The sequence below is a fragment of the Sminthopsis crassicaudata genome, chromosome 1 (assembly GCF_048593235.1).
Source record: "Sminthopsis crassicaudata isolate SCR6 chromosome 1, ASM4859323v1, whole genome shotgun sequence".
Taxonomy (NCBI): domain Eukaryota; kingdom Metazoa; phylum Chordata; class Mammalia; order Dasyuromorphia; family Dasyuridae; genus Sminthopsis; species Sminthopsis crassicaudata.
In genome coordinates, this window is record NC_133617.1 from 181,388,140 (window position 1) to 181,405,844 (window position 17,705).

At 36.6% G+C, this 17,705-nt stretch overlaps 1 protein-coding gene across 4 annotated transcripts in view; it reads left to right on the forward strand.

The window, feature by feature from the left end:
* The window catches only part of RNF144B (ring finger protein 144B), a 252,393-nt gene that overhangs the window by 187,226 nt on the left and 47,462 nt on the right, over positions 1-17,705 (forward strand). For all 4 annotated transcript variants that reach the window (XR_012483017.1, XM_074272496.1, XM_074272504.1 and 1 more), the window contains one exon: positions 1,714-1,818. Coding sequence is in view for 3 of the 4 variants with exons in the window: in XM_074272496.1 (XP_074128597.1) it covers positions 1,714-1,818 (105 nt within the window). In the remaining variant the exon portion in view is untranslated. The remainder of the gene's footprint in view (positions 1-1,713; positions 1,819-17,705) is intronic.

Genomic DNA, 17,705 nt, shown 5'->3' on the forward strand with positions numbered 1-17,705 from the left:
GGGCAGCTAGGTGGCACAGTGGATAGAGCACCAGCCCTGAATTCAGGAGGACCTGAGTTCAAATCTGGCCTCATAAAAAAAAAATAAATAAAGTTGTGAGGTGTTCTGATAGAGAGTATATAGCCTTGCTCATCAGACCCATGGTTGTTCAAACTTTTTCCATCACAGTCAACTCCTTGTGACTCCATTTTGGTTTTTCTTGTCTAAGTGTTTGAGGCCAGGTGTGAACTCAGGAAGGCTTAACATCCTATCCATTGTGCCATCTACCTGCCTCTTCCAATGCCATTGAAATAGTGAAGACTTAGGTTCTTTATTACTTTTTTAAAAAGACATTTATGGGTTAAAAATAGTAGGCAACTACTTTTGAAATGCTGACTTTTTTAATGCTTAAATTGCTTCTTTGAATTTTTTATTTGATACCTGTTAGAAGGTAGAGGGAGTTATTAGTCTCTGCAGTGTCAGGTTCCACCTTCTACCATTTAAACTATAGATGTGTTTGGGGACACTACTGAGGTCCAAACTAAACCTGGGTAAAATGGCAACATGATCAGCATCCTCCCACATTCCTTTTCCCTTCCCTGTTCTAGTGCCCTTCTACCCAGACAAAATATACCCGTTGTGCTTCCCAGTGTGGTAACTCACATGAGCATGACTGAGCTAGTTTCCCATGCCTCAACAGTACTCCACCTTTTCCTCTTGCTTCTCTTGTTTATCTCAATACACACCGTTTTCTCCTCAAAAAATATTCTCATCTTCGGGTAATTGTTAAAAAAGAAAACAGTCCTGTAAACCTAAAAATTGATTATTGATTAGTAGATTATCATCTCCACAGTATTTGCACATAGTAGACACCCAATAAAATTAATATTAATAATAATATATGAATAGAAGAATAGTATGAAAAGATGGCAGTATTCTAGGCTAAGGGTTCAACTCCACAAGAGAAAATTTTAGATACCTGTGTCAAGTGCACAGAAGAGACATTTTTGGCCAAGTATCCTTTTTAGTGCTTCTCAAATTATATTACTTACATGACTGCCAATTATACCCTTGTTTGAGGCTAACTCTCATTGAGCAGTAATGTTCTTTGTTCTATTTCTAGACAACTCAAACATAAAGAGGGCTATAGATAAAGAGCTGAATTAGAAATATGTTTAAGTGGAATAAGTATTAACATAACACTCACTATGTGCCAGGCACTGTCCTAAGCACTTTATAAGTATTAACACATTTGATCCTTACAACCGGTATTATAATTATCCCTGTTTTTTACAATTGAGGAAATTGAGGCAAATCAAAGTTAAGGAAGGGAGTATGTGAGGCTGTATGTGAACTGCTGTCTTCCTAACTCCAGATTTAGCTTTCTATTCACTGTGCCACATTGCTACAGTGTAAAATAGAGAGGTTTTTTCCCCCTGTTAGAGCAAAGGAGAGGTCTTCCTTTCATCCAACCTAAGCTACATGATGTGTTAGCATACAAAGCTTTTACTAGGCCTTGAACAAACTTATAGCTTCAGGACAAAGTTATACATAATTAATTCCTCTTCTATCCAAAGTTGTCATTCCTTGTATTCACAACTGTAATGATTTGTTTTCTAAGGATTTTATCCCTGGAACTGCCAAGCAAGGAAACAGAAATAGTTCTTTTCAGCAATCTCTATGCTCTTAGAGTATGTCATTTCACTGACTTGATTTTTTTCTGTACATTTCTAGTGCCTGAAACAGTACATGCAGCTGGCAATTCGAGAAGGATGTGGGTCTCCCATCACTTGTCCTGACATGGTGTGCTTAAATCGTGGTACCCTACAGGAATCAGAGGTATGGATAGACAATATCACCTCTTTCTCTGCTGTGATTCTTCACTACGGTTTCCTGATCTCTTAACATATAACAGTGAATCTGCCTTCCAAGCAATCTAGAAAGAAGTATTTATTCAGACATATTTATCAAAACACTGCTTTATCAGTGATTTATATAGATTTTTTTTCACCAATTAATTTCTTCCATACATTTCTCTTGGTGAAGATATTTTCATTGTCAAAAATGTCCTAGACCACTGGTGTCAAACTCAATAAAAATGGATCTCTGCTGTTCTATTTTGACTTAAAAGCCACAAAATACGTCCTCTTTTTTATGTTTTAAATTTTATTTTGCTAAACATTTCCCAGTTACATTTTAATCTGGTACTCAGGGATGTTTGACATTTGACCTAGACTACTGCAAGTGCTAATCAACTTTTCCAAATGAGCAAAAAAGTACGGGGTCTTTTTAAAGTATGTTTAAATTCTAGAAACCTAAGTAATAATTGACTTGGGGATAACATTATATCTTAAAATAACATTGTATCTTAAACACAACTGCAAACAATATTGAAGTAAAGGTAGGTATACAGATGGAAATGACTGATCAGTTACAGAGAGAATGGAAGGGAAGCCACTGAACTAGTGGTAGATGTCAGAGGGGGTTAGAGCATTGGTCCTGGAGTCAAGGGGGCCTGAGTTCAACTGCAACTTCAGACACCTGACACTTACTAGCTATGCGACCTTGGAGAAGTCATTTAATCCCATTTCCTCACCAAATATAAACAATTGGATATCACTTGTGTACCATCCCTAGTATTAGATGCCAGGGAACAGATGAGACATGGCTTTTAATCTCAAGTAACATTGAATTCCTACGAGGGAATATAAGATGTACATATAAATAATTAAAATCCAAATTCAAACTTTGATAATACATATTAAGGGCAGATCATTAGGTGGATGGAAAACAAACTTTAAAGTCAGGAAGGACCTGGGTTAAAGTCCAGCTTAATAATAATAATTATTATAATTATCATCATAGCTAACATTTATATAGCTTTTTTAAATTTGTAAAAGCACTTTACAAATATTCTCACTTTAAAATTTTTTCAATAGTATTTTATTTTCCAAATACATGTAAAGATAGTTTTCAATATTCATTTCAACATTCAGCACAATTAAACTTTGTGTTCCAGATTTTCCTTCTTCCCTCCTTTACCTTCCCTCTCCCCAAGAGAGTAAGAAATCTGATAGAGATTAAATATATACAATTCTTTTAAACATAGTTTCATATTTGTTGTGTTGTACAATAAAAATCAGACCAAAAGGGAAAAACCATGAGAAAGAAAGAAACAAACAAACAAAAGATCAAGTTACTAAGCTTCAATCCACATTCAGTGTCTCTCTCTGGAGGTGTGTAGGGCATTTTCCATCCCAACTCTGTTGGAATTCCTTTGAATTGCCACAGTCTGAGAAGATCCAAATCTATAAATCCACTCTTAAATCTTAAATACATTAATTGTGAATTGCAGGATAAATGCAGGATTAATTTAGAATGAATCTAAAAACTATCAGAATACACGAGAAGTCATTATACAGGAGAGTGATACAAGTTATCAGTAGTTATGATACAAATTGTCAGTGGTTAAAATTCCTTTTCTGGGCTCTAGTGAGAAACAGGGAGGCCAGAACAAAATGATAAGTTAATGATTGGCGAGCAGAAAGATTAAGATTATATTTAAACTTCAAATAGACATACACCAGCTACTACATGAGCAGGGAGGTCATAGAGTAGAGGAAATAATTTTCATGAACCTGTATTTGAATATATTTTACTTATCACAGGATACAATTGTATAGACTACATGGAAGAAGTTTAGAGGAGAATACAAGGAGTGAAAAAAAGCTTGGAAGTAACTTATTTTGAAGAATAAGAAAATTATCTTAAAATTGTGTTTTTGAAAAATTGAAAAATTTCTACACATACACTCATATCTTTGTGTGGATATAGTGAAATAAAATATCCAAAAAAAGATTTAGTTTTATATAAAGGATTGATTTTAGTGGAAGTATGGTATAGTACAAGGAATACTGACCATTGAATTAATGGTCTTAGGTTCAAATCTTACCACTGAGTCCTCCTAACCATGGACAAATCCCGTCCCGTCATCTATCTTGGCTTCAGTTCCCTCATCTTTAAATGTGAGTGTTTTGATGGTTTCTAAGGTCCCTTGTAGCCCTGAATCTCTGATACTGAAAAATTATGAGTAAAACATGGAACTGAATGAGAAAACATTTAAGTAAACTACTGAGAACAACATCTTGATCTGTGACCTATCATAATGAAGTTTAAAATTAGATAAAGAAGAGAAGATAAATAACCTTTGCATGTATTTGTTCTGGGAAGGCACCACTTTAATATGTTAAAAATTTGTAGAAAGAATAATCCAATCCCCTGAAGTGGTTACATCAAATTTGTATAATTTGAAGTTATAATTATGTAAAGTATGGCAATTGTTTCCAACTCAATGAAAACATAGCAGTAAAAATTCGATTAATGTGACTTTAATCCCCACTTTAGGGGATTCATTATTCACACTAATCTGAAACCTAGTTGAAATTTGCAATTCTGATGTAGTATTCTCCAATTTTGTACTTTTCCCAGATAATTTTAGGATTTTAGGATAACTGATGTGAAAAATATGTCCCAGGTAGTATCAATTTCACTTAATCTTAAATTTTAAACCAAGCTTGAACAATTCTCATCCCAGGAATTTCTCCATTCTTCAAATCGAAGGGGACCTATTACCATATGTTGAATAGCCAGGTATTCATGTTAATATGTACATATAAATCATATAAAACTGCATTAGCTGAGCAGAGCTACAACAGAGAATGTTTTCCTCCCTTGCTCTGTAAAAGTTTTCTCTTTTCACTCTCATAGTCTCTTTCTTTTGCATGCTACATAGTTTCACAATCAAACTAGGAAGGTAAAAATATGTTTCTGAATTTTTAGATTTCTTCTGATGTCAGTGTTATAAGACTGTAGGTTCTAGAGAAAATCTGTTTGATCCAATCCCTATATAAAGGAAACTTACTGTAAAGTTGTATAAGATATACTTAATGGATTTTAAAGAAGAATTTACAAAAATAAGACTTGGGAAAAAACTATAATCTTTCTCTAAGCTGGAGAAATTCAGCAAGGTCCATTTCTCATTAGGTGAACAGGAAAACGCCCTGTGGTGTGCATTAATGGATCATTACCATACTCATTGGTTTTATTATGATCCTAACTGATGAAGGACATTAGCATATCATAAATGGAAGTTCTGAAATGTCCTGCTGGTATTTCTATTACAATATATTATAGCTCTTCGGTATGAAAATGAAATGGCTTTTTTTTTAAATATGTTTAAATATAGTAGGTCTCTATAATAGTTGCCATGGGATACAAGAAAACAGGAGAAGTAATCCTCTTTCCTTTTAATGGTTTTACCAAGAAATTCTAGCCTACACATTGGCTTGGCTCCATACTCCTACATCCCTCCTGCCTCAGACTCTGTGTGTGTGTGCCCTGTTGCTCCCTCTGAGATGGTCCAACTATGATTTTGAGACTTGTTTTTCAGTTATTTGAAGAATCTAGTTGGTGAAGAATTTAATGTCCATGTCATATGGTAGTTGTTCAGTTATTTCAGTAGTGTCTGTGTGGGACAGTGACTCTTACCCAAATTAAAATCAGAGATTCTGAAGGTAAAAAGCAAAAAGGGATTTATTATGATCTCTCAAGAAAGGACAACTCTCAACAGAAAAGGTGTCAGTAAAGTGCAAAGTGCAAACTGAAAAAAAAAAATAAAAAAAAAATTATATAGACCCTAGTCAGAAGCCCTTACCCCCTCTTCTGACCTTTTCTCCCATTGGCTGGTAAGTTCTAATTTACCCAGAAACTAAATATTGACAAACACACTTTACCTATTAGGTATTTAAATGCAAATGAAAAGGTGGTGGTAATGGTGGGGGACTAAAGGGAAATATTTGTTTATCTAAGATAATAGCTCAACTTGTTATTGCAAAGTCTCAAGTCACAATTAGGACATAGGTTGAGGCCAAATTCTTATGAGAGGTCTTCACTCAGTTTATCCCATTCATGTTCAACTCTATGATCTCATTTGGGGTTTTCCTGGCAAAGATATTGGAATAGTTTGCCATTTCTTTCTCCAGCTCATTTTTACACATGAGAAAACTGAGACAAACAGGATTAAGTGATTTGCCCTTGGTCCCACAGCTAGTTAAGTGTCTAAGGCTGAATTTGAATTCAGACTCTAGGCACAGTACTGTTTTTGCTGTGCTATCCATTTTAATGGGAAACAATAGGAAAACAAAAACAAAACAAAACATTTCTATCTAAAAAAAAAAAAAAAAAAAGGCAAATCATGGGAGAAAGACTTCTACAGAAAGCCTTACCTACTTTTTTTTTAATTAAAGCTTTTTATTTTCAAAACATATGCATACATAATTTTCAACATTTCACCCTTGCAAAACTTTGTGTTCCAAATTTTTTTCTCTTCCTTCCCCTTTCCCCCCTTTCCTAGGGGGATTGTGTTAAATAATCCAATATATGTTAAACATGTGCAATTTTTTAATGCACATCTCCACATTTATCATGCTGCACAAGAAAAATCAGATCAAAAAAGGAAAAAATGAGAAAGTAAACAAAATGCAAGCAAACAACTAAAAAAGTGAAAATAATGTGTTGTGATCTACACTCAGGACCCATAATTCTCTCTTGATGCAAATGGCTATCTCTATCACAAGACCATTAAAGCTGGCCTGAATCACTTCATAATTGAAAAGAGCCACATATGTCAGAATTGAGCATCATGTAACCTTGCTGTTGCTATGTACAATATTTTCCTACTTCTACTTACTTCACTTAATATCAGTTCATCCTACCCTCTCTTAATTCCAGTTCCTCCCCTCTATTAATTATTTCCTATCATATTAAATTTGCTTTGCATATTTCTTTTATACATATAGTTTCCCTTATTAGATTGTGAATTCCTTGATGTCAGAGACTACCCTTTGCCTGTTTTGTTGTATCCCTATGACTTAGTACAGTATCCAGAGTATTGTAGGCACTTAACAGATGTTGATTGGTTGACTGGAATTTATTCTGATATAACTTGTTTAGGAACAGGACAAAGTGAGGAAGGAATTTTTGGACTCTTCCTACCATTGTCATCTCTAGCTTTGACCCTTTCATGGTTATCTTTAATCCTTTTCTAATGTGAATCTGAGCATAATTTATGTTCAGTCTGCTCCACACACAAGCTGAGTGGTTTTTTTTTTTTTTTTTTTTTTTTTTTTTTTGTTTTAATAATGAAAGATATAGTTCAGTTTTCTTTTTTGAACTTATTGTGGGTGAATGCCTGACCTTAGGGTGAAAAGTTATAATTAATTTTAAGCTGTTTAGATACTGTAATTGAGGAAGTTGAGTACTATTTACTTTTTAGGATGAGGCTGAACATTTTGGTTCTGCATTGGAAAATTTGGGTGCTGAGCATTAAGACGTTTTAAATAGCTCCCTGTAAAGGTGCACCCTGAGTAATTTAACCTTTTTTATTACCAACTTGAGATCAAGGGTAAAGGAAAGGGAGGAACCAGCAGTTTACTACCACTTTTTCCATGTTCAAGGCACTAACAACATTCTTTACCCTGCCCTGCCAGGGCCCTAGTGTATAAGAGGAGAAGGAAAGAGTGGGAAAACCTAGTGAAATCACCAACACATCTACTGTTAACCTTTATTCCTTGCTCTGGGAGTGGCTCAGAGCTGCTATTTCCCCACTTTTGGTATTTAAAATATGCAGGGCATTAAAAAAAATTCTGGGAATATAAAGACAAAAAAAGAAACCTACTTTTAACTAGCTAATCTTAGGTATCCCCCAAGGTCCTGTCAGGGGTCCTCTTCTTTTTATTACTTTCCTTGATAGTCTCATTATCTCATGCATTAACTCTATAAAGATAACTCTCAAATCTATTTTTCTAGTCCTAATCCATCCCCCAACCTCTAATATTGATTAAATTGTATGCCTTGTAGATATATTAAACTAAAAAATTTCTAAAACTCTTCCTCTTCCTACTTTCTGCATTTCTTTTGAGTTACCACTATCCTCCCACTCACTCAGGCTTGAAAACTATATGTCGTCTTTGATTCCTCAGTTTCTCTTTTCCATATCCAGTCACTTGCCAAGTGCTGTCATTTCTGCCTTTGTAAACCCATCTTTTCCTTCTGACATTCCCATCCCCTGGCATGGGTCCTCATCATCTCATTTCTGGACAGTTTGAACAGCCTGCCACAAGCCCCATTCCAATAAGCTTTTCACTTGGCTGTCTACTTAATTACAAGCCCCATCAAATCACCCTCTATTCAGCAAACTAATGATTCCTCCTTTCCTCAAGAATCAAATGTAAGATATCTTTTTGTCTTTTAAAGATCTTTATGGGGCAGCTAGGTAGCACAGTGGATAGAGCACCAGCCCTGAAGTCTGGAGGAACCTGTGTTCAAATTTGGCCTCAGACACTTAACACTTCCTAGCTGTGTGACCCTGGGCAAGTCACTTAACCCCAATTGCCTCAGTAAAAACAAACCAAAAAACCTTTATAACCTATCTTCTTCCTACCTTACTTTCCTCCATGAAATCTGATCCAATATCGCTGACTACTTTGCTTTTCCTTTTACAGACACTCCATTTTCTGACTGGAAATTTTCGTGGTTGTCTCTTATGCTTAGAATCCTTTGCCTTCTCTTCTCCTACTCTTGACTTCTTTCAAGTCCCAGATAAAAGTCCCACTTCCTGTAAGAAGAAGTATGGTCAAAGACACTTTAACCATAGTATCTTCTTTCTGAGATCGTCTTTGGTTGACCCTATTTATTTACAATTGTATGTTTTTTCCTCTACTAGTCTTTAAGCTCCTTGAAGAGAACTGGTTTTTGTTTTTCTTTTTATTCCCAGAGCCTGGGAAACAGTAGGTGCTTAATAAAATGCTTGTTGACAACATATTCTGTTGAGACAGTAAAGCATTCACATACATAAATACAAAATAAATTCAAAAGAGAATAAGTGCTGATAATTAGCAGGGTTTAGACAAATTGTCATAGGTCTAAAGAAGTATGTATATGCAGACATTTGGGGCCACTTGTTCAAAGGCAGGGAAACAGGAAATAGGATATAATATATGGGAAGCAGGTATCAAAAAAAGTTTGGCTAGAGTGAAGAGTATATAAAAGAAAGTAATATGAAATAAGATTGAAAGGTAGGATGAGAACAGAAAACAGTATTCTAGACTGACTATGATTTAGAATATTTGAAGAATAGGGTAAGAGAAGGCTGGAGAAGAAAACTGGAGCCAACTTTTGCAATGCCTTGCATTCTAAGCTTAGGAATTGCTGCTTGTTTCCTAGGTAATAAGAAACAGCTGATTTTTTTTTTTTTTTTTTTTTTGAGTAGAGGAGTGAAGTTTTGTGGTCAGAATGGTAGCTTTGGTTGGAGAAATGATAGACTGAAGCCAGCAAGACCAATTTGGAGGATACATAAAAGTTTAGGTGAGAAGTATTGAAAGGTTGAAGCAGTCATTATGGACAAGAAGGAGATAGAAAGATATTGCAGACGTAAATTAATTGGGTACTCTGAGTGAAGTAGAAAAAGAGTCAAAGATTCTAAATTCATGTGACTGGTAGTAAAAAAATAAAGAAATTGGAGGTTTGGGATAGGGACTGTACTAAGTTGGAGTTGTTGGCAGACTGTCCAGGAGATTTCCAGGAGGTGGGTGGAAATGTAAGGTTGAGAGGCTAGGAATGGAGATAGAGATTTGAGAACCATATTATTGAAACCATAGGAGTGAATGTGATTGGAGAAGAGGGTATAGTTCAAAAAGATCCTGAAAGAGATCCTTGAGGGAGACCCATGTTTAAGGGGCAGAAGGAAGATGAAAAGCTCATAAAAGAGAATTGATGAGAGAAATAGGAAGGGAAGGGGTAGTCCATAGTGTCAACTGCTACAAAGAGATTAGGATGAGACAAAATACTTTTAAATTTAATAGTCAGAAGGTTATTAGTGATTGTGGGAAATCCTACACATAGAAGATGCCAAATAATTCAGCCCTGACATTCTCCTGTCTCGGGTCTGAAGCCACCTATTTTTCAAGGAACTTTATTATATTGTCTTAGTTTTTGAAAGGGAATAGTTAGAGAAGGAGTCCAGGTAGTTTTGAGCTAGTAAGAGAGTGAAAATTCTCCAAAATAGGAAGATTAGCATCAGCATTAGAGGCTGAATGAAAAGCAAAAAAGATTTTAGTCAAGTAACTGAATATTCACTTAAGGTCTATTGGAGTCAATGGAGAAGTAGTTGGAGAGGGAAGCAACAACTTTCCACTGTGCATATTTTTGTATCTTTAATAGAGTAGGGTGGGATAAGATTAGAGCTGTTTGGAATTTCCTTAAGCTGCAGAAAGAATTGTCTCTTACTACATTCAAGTCATGTATTCCCATGTTTACCATGGCTTCCCCCTTCTTTCTATATTTTATTCTTAGAACTTGGACTCCTGATGCATGTCTCTTGAAAATAATTGACACTGTGGAAGTTCTTTTATATTCACTATGAATTCTCTCAATATTTATCTCAATATTGGACTAGCTCTTCCAAATTTGTCACCCACTATCTAAGATAGAGAACCTCAAATGAAACTAAAATCAAGAATACAATTTAGGTTTTTCTTTCTTCTAATCCAGTAATCCTAAAGTCATTCACACTTTTATATTATGTAGCTTCTTGATGGCAAATGTTAAAAATCACATAATTGAAATAAATCATTAGCTATAATTCATAAAATTTCAACTGAAGATCAGGACTAGCAATTATATTTTCTCCAAGTTCTATCCGTGGCTCCTAGGCAGGAACTAAACTGGAAACATCTCAAGGGCAGGATTTATTGATTTATTTACTTGCTTATTTATTTATTTATCTATCTATCTATCAATCTATCTATTTATTTGGGTTTTTTTTTTGTTGTTTATTTATTTATTCATTCATTCATTTATTTATATGGAGGGGGCATAGCTTCTTTTTAATTCCTTATATAAGAAACAAAATATCTTATCAAGAACTTCACTGACTCATTGTTGAATTCTGGAAGGATTTTATTTTACATTTTTTCAAGAATTGGTATCTAGCCTAGTTGATACTGCAAAAGGCGGTTTTTAATTTCCTATCTGGAAAAGCAAGTCTCTACCTTGAATCCCATTAATTGGGTGTTATGGAAATTAAGAAGATTGAATCTCCACCCCCTCATCTCAAAAGTAACTCCTATTCTAATTCTCCCCCCTTGATTTCATTAGCCAGTTCCAGCCTTCAAGGAGCTTACATTTTTCTGGAGGAAGGTAATACCCCAAAGAACCTAGGAAGGGGAAAGCAAAGCTGAGAGAGTTCCTTCTTAAATATAAAACCCCTACTTTGATAGCCTACCTTCTTCCAGGTCCCAGCCTTCTTAAATTTTATAATTTAAGTTTTATGAGAAGTGGGTGGGCATTTATTTTGTTTTCACAGTTATACAAATTACATTGGAGAAACAAAGCTTAAATTAGAAAATTGAAACCCACAGGGTGGTCAGGGGTCCCTATTATCTTCCCCCCCCCAAAAAAAAATATACGAATGTAAGCTCCTTAGAGGCTGGGACTGGATTTTGTAATCAGGGATGGTGGTCTGAGATTTGTTGCCCCTTCTGGAATGGAAGCTCCTTGAGGGTAGGAACTGGATTGATTGGGAAACACTGACCTCTTAAGCATTTGATAACCTCAGAAACCCCAGCCTATGGGGAAAAGAGCCAAGGATTGGGGAAAGGAGATCACCTTAAAATTAAAAAAAAAAAAAAAAAAAAAAAAAGGAATGACTTTTGCTTAGGTGTTTTCTCATTAGAAATAAACTTTTTCACACTCTTTTTCATAAGAAAGAAAAAAACTTTCCTATAATTGAAGAGCGAACCCCAAAACTGAAAATCCTTAAAGGAGAAAACCTCCTTTACTCTGCCTTAGTGAGGGGACTCCACCCCAAGCACAAACAGTTTCATCTTTGTTATCTGGCGGCTCAGTCCCAAAAACCATTGAATTCAATTCAAATTCTAATTCTGGCTGAAACCTAGCCAGGAGCCAACCTGGGACTCCACCCACAAGCCCCCTTCAGCTTGTAGCAAAAGCCCCTATTATAAAAGAGCCAGACTGGAGTCCTCTCTTTGCAGAGTTTCCAAACATGGCAGCCTTATGCCTGGCATGCCAAGGGTCTCTGCTCACTGGAATACTGTTTCTGGTGCCCTCTTCTCACTACCCTCACCTATTTCCTTAACTAGACTTGAACCTTACTTCCAATATCCATAATAAACCTCTTTTATCAATCTAGGTTTTTGGGTCTGTAAATTCCTTTACCAAGAACTGCGTGTGCCTCCAGTAGACCTCATTTTCATTTGGGTACCCCAAATCTAACCCTCATCATAATCATACTTGGACTTCTGATTGTTTTTACTGGTCTCTACTATCCCACAGTTTTATTTCTCTATATTTTTCTAATTTTCATAACTCTTGGAAACTAAATTGCCATTTAATTCTCACACTTATAACTCAGTTGACCAACACATATTTATTTATTTACTGCTGAAGCAATTGAGGTTAAGTGACTTGCCCAGGGTCACACAGCTAACAAGTGTTAAGTTGTCTGAGGCCACATTTGAATTCAGGTCCTCCTGACTTCAGGGCTGGTGTTTTATGCACTGTGCCACCCAGCTGCCCCCCAAAAATATTTATTAAATGCCTGCTATGCTATAGCTATAGCCTGGGAAGATAGACAAAAATGAGGTAATTCCCACCTTCAAAGAACTCAATATTCTGTCAAGCTAGAGATAAAATGACAATCTTCATAAAGTGCTTTGTTCACATTATATATATATAAAGGCTGGCTGTCATCTGTGTGGGACAAAATTAGCTAACCAGAGACATCTTCAGGTACAAAGAGAAAGCATCTATTCAGTCTCTGCAGGGAGAGGCCCAAGCACACCTGGGAGGCATCCCAGATGCCAACATGTGCTTGTGGAACCTGACAATCTTCTGGCTTGTCAGGATTAAATAATAAAAGACCCAAACCTTTTCACTGCGTAGACTAAAAGAAAATAACCATCAATGACCAATGGTCATCAATGTTGTCTGCTTCCTGTGGGTCATGTCACTTCCTGTAACTTCCTGTCACTGACTTGAAGTCTGACTTTTAGAGACCTAGGCCCAGAGATCATGTGACTTCATACAACCTGAGCCCCAAGACCTTATCTTCTGGCTCTGGGAATAGGGATCATATGACTTAGGCCTAGTCTCATAAACTGAGAAAACTTCACTTAATCAGTCTATTCAGTCCCTTCTCTTTTTCATCCGTTTGAAGATTTCTCACCCCAATATATGCATCTTCCAGTAGGGCATCTCTGTGACCTAGGCCTTCAGCCTGGTTGCTCTTCAGTACTAACTGTATTCTGCCCTCAGCCCCCCCCCCCCCACATCAGTGGGAGCTTTCAGGAACCATTTTACTACTCCTGAATTTAGCTAAATCTTGAACTACTCTAATGATTAAGTGCATAAGCAACCTGGTGACAGGACATTGTTTCTTAAAACAATGAGCAGGAATCAGACCCTGCCTCCACCAACTCCCACTATTTGTCTTGGAAATCCAGTCATCACATAACAGATTGGCATCTGGCAGCCATAGCACTGCAGCACTGTGGAGGCCTGGGGCCTCAGGGCCATTGTTACATCATTCCCATCTCAAACAGTCCAGACCCAGACTCATTTGGGACAAAGGGACAAAGGTCTCATCATCTTCTGGAGCTGCTTCAGGCTGACAAGGGACGTGGGGCCAGCCCTACCCAGTGGGGTAGGGCCCTACCCAGGGGGGGTACAGACTGAAGAGAGGAGACAAGTGACTTGTAGGTGGCAGCAGCAGCATCCAGGTGCTGAGTGTCAGAATCAAGTCTCAGGTGATTTCAGGTTGGCCAAGTGGTTGGAATGTGACTTGGAGTCTGAAAGAAGCAATTCTTACATATATTAAAAATACAAGGACTAAATATGAATAAGAGAAAGAATAAACAAAAGTGTAGTTAATGTGGAGGTTATTAGGGACAGTAACCAGGAACCCCATCCAGAGGAAGGCTGGAGGGGTAAGGGAAGATGAGGCTATCATAAATGCCTCTCATCCAAACAGATTTTATTAGTATAAATATCAAAGAATATTTTCCCCAAATTCTTCCTGCTTTTGTTCCTCAAAGGAGTAGGTGCAATGCGTAGAACATTGTGTTCTTCAGTGAGTTAGATCTCTCCCAGCAAAAACTCTAGAGCCTTACAAGGGAAGGCTTTTACCCAATTAGTACAGGTATTAAAACTGAAAACAATTTGAAGCCCCTGTAAGAGGGCACATATACAGGCCCTTTTAACAGTCCTTTTAGAATTTACTTGCCTGAGACCTATATGAGAGAATGCAGGAGTCATAAATTGGGGCATTAAAATTGCCATGGTCAGGGGCAAACAGGCAGCTGATCTGTAAGTCCCTTCACCTGAAGTGAATTGCCCTTCCTTTAGGAAACAGCAGAGGCCTCTCTAAATCCATGGACAGCTGGCAGTAATTGTTTTCCCTGCATACTTAATGGGGAATTGTTTGGCTGTCAAAAATCTCCTTTCTTAGATGCTCCAAATCATTATTGATCAGAGAAATGCAAATTAAGACAATTCTGAGATATCACTACACACCTCTCAGATTGGCTAGGATGACAAAGAAAGATAATGTGCAATGTTGGAGGGGATGTGGGAAAACTGGGACACTAATACATTGTTGGCAGAATTGTGAATACATCTAGCCATTCTGGAGAATGATTTGGAACTATGCTCAAAAAGTTGTAAAACTGTGCATATTCTTTGATCCAGCAGTGTTACTACTGGGCTTATATCCCAAAGAGATTTTAAAGAAGGAAAAGGGACCTGTATGTGCAAGAATGTTTGTGGCAGCCGTCTTTGTATTGGCCAGAAACTGGAAACTGAGTGGATGCCTATCAACTGGAGAATGGTTGGATAAACTATGGTATATGAATGTTATGGAATATTATTGCTCTGTAAGAAATGACCAGCAGGATGAATACAGAGAGGCCTGGAGAGACTTACATGAACTGATGCTGAGTGAAATGAGCAGAACCAAGAGATCATTATACAGTTCAACAACACTAAATGAGGATCAATTCTGATGTAAGTGGCTCTCATCAACAATGAGATGAACCAAATTAATTCCAATTGTTCAGTAATGAAGAGAATCAGCTACACCCATATAAAAAGAACTATGGGAAATGAGTGTGGACCACAACATAGTATTTCTACTCCTTCTGTTATTGTCCAATTGCATTTTTGTTTTCCTTCTCAGGTTATTTTTACTTTATTTCTAAATCCAATTTTTCTTGTGCTGCAATATAACTGTATAAATATGTATACATATATTGCATTTAATATATACTTAAACCTATTTAATGTGTATTGGTCTACCTGCCATCTAGGGGAGGGGGTTGGGGGAAGGAGGGGAAAAGTTGGAACCGAAGGTTTTGCAAGGATCAATGCTGAAAAAGTACCCCTGCACAGATGTCTTATAAATAAAAAGCTATAATAAAAAAGAAAAGAAAAGAAAAAAAATTCTCCTTTCTTTCCACATAGCCCGCCCCCATGATCATGAAAAACATGAAAAACACCTTTGAAATCATTATAGATCTTTGAGAAGTAAGCAAGAGATCTAAGATAGGGTTCCAGAGACACTTAGGACTTAGCCCTGTCTTCCATTAATATACAGTATAAAAGGCTCTAGGGAGATTAGTTTAGTTTCAGGGTCCTAAAACCTTAGCCTGGTCAGAGCTTGATAAGATTGTCTGCTTCCTCTTCTAGTGAGCAAAAGGGAAAGTGGGAATATCCCCAAATATTTAGGCTAAATGGACCTTTCAACAAAGAAACTCCAGCCCCAGGAAGCAAAGGAGTTAAAAATTTTATAGCAGCAATGAGAGAATCCTCCAGGCTTAGGCTGCAAATCAACATATCATCTATATACTTGCATTGTGCCTCATATCTTCCCCTGACCACTTGCTCTGATTACAGAAATTTTCTATAAGAGGAAAAATCAGGGACATGATTTAAATAATATCAAAACTGGTCTTTCAGGTCTTGACCTGAGAGCACATACAGGTAACTGTCCTAGTTTTTAACAATTCCACCTTAAGCCAGACTCAGAAATAATCAGAGGATCCTAATTTCACATAAAACAACTTATCAGAATTAACATTAATAACTTCTTCATCTTAAAAAAAAAAATGTTAAGTCAACTTCCTCCACTTGAGGAGTCCTTATAAACTTTTTGGAAATAGCCCTATCATCTTATCAAATCAGGTTAAAATTTGGCTTTAGGTACTTCAAAAAAAGCTATAGATCACATTTGTTATCATATTCCTTAAACAGGGAGACCATTATGACTTAGATAAACATTAAACAATTTGCTGAAGACAGATGGACACCTTAATAGAAATAAATCACTTTCAGAAAACTTGCAGTTTCAACAAATCTCTAGAGCCAACTGTAGACTTGAAAAATAAAAATGAGACATTCAGTTATTAACACTATGTAATTGTAGGCTGTTCCTTTAAACAATTTAAGCAATTAATGTTTCAACCAGTAAAAGCAAGGGGAGCTCCAAGGAGTTGCAGTTTGTTAAAAAGCAGCCGCACCTAGTGGGAGAAAGGGAGTCAAATTGTCACTTGACAATCTAACCTGAAAAGTGCTTTTACCCCTTCCCCTCTCCATGTGCATTTCTTCCAACTTCACCATGATTCCCAACCACACTAATATAAACATGACCTTCTCTAAGGTAAGCTACCAGAACTTTATTTTAATAACCCATATTTTAACTTAATCAAATCAAATAGAGCTTTGAATTCCAGTAATAAAAAAACTGCTTTTACTATTGTATCTCACATAACAAATTTCACTGAACTGATTGAGCATAGTTTCTTTCCCTCTGGGTCCACTTCCTGCTGCAGTTAGAAAGAGGGAAAGGGGAAGAAAAAGAGTCTCTTTATGCACTATGCTTCTCCAGGAGGCCCCAATTTCCAAATTACTTTACACATACACACAAATCATTTATCTTAACACTGATATAGCATTTGCTTTGGAATCTTGAAATAATCAATTGCCAGATTCCCAATCATTACTCTCAACAGACTTCATCTTTTTAACAAATTCTAGCTCACAGAATCAACATGACAAAGACATTCTGCACAAAGACACAAACACAGACAAAAATTACATGGAAGAGAACCATCCCTTCCCCCCACACAATAGATATATCTCATCAAGTGTACTTTTTCCCCTTTTCTTTTCCTCTTTCCTTTCCTTTCCTTTCCTTTCCTTTCCTTTCCTTTCCTTTCCTTTCCTTCCTTTCCTTTCCTTTCCTTTCCTTTCCTTTCCTTTCCCCTTTCCTTTCCCCTTTCCTTTTCCCCTTTCCTTTCCTTTCCTTTCCCTTTCCTTTCCCTTTCCTTTCCCCTTTCCTTTCCTTTCCTTTCCTTCCTTTCCTTTCCTTTCTTTCCTTTCCTTTCCTTTCCTTCTCCTTTCCTTTCCTTTCCTTTCCTTTCCTTTCCTTTCCTTTCCTTTTCCTTTCCTTTCCTTTCCTTTCCTTTCCTTTCCTTTTCCTTTCCTTTCCTTTCCTTTCCTTTCCTTTCCTTTCCTTTCCTTTCCTTTCCTTTTTCCTTCCTTTCCTTTCCTTTCCTTTCCTTTCCTTTCTTTCCTTTTACCTTTCCTTTCCCTTT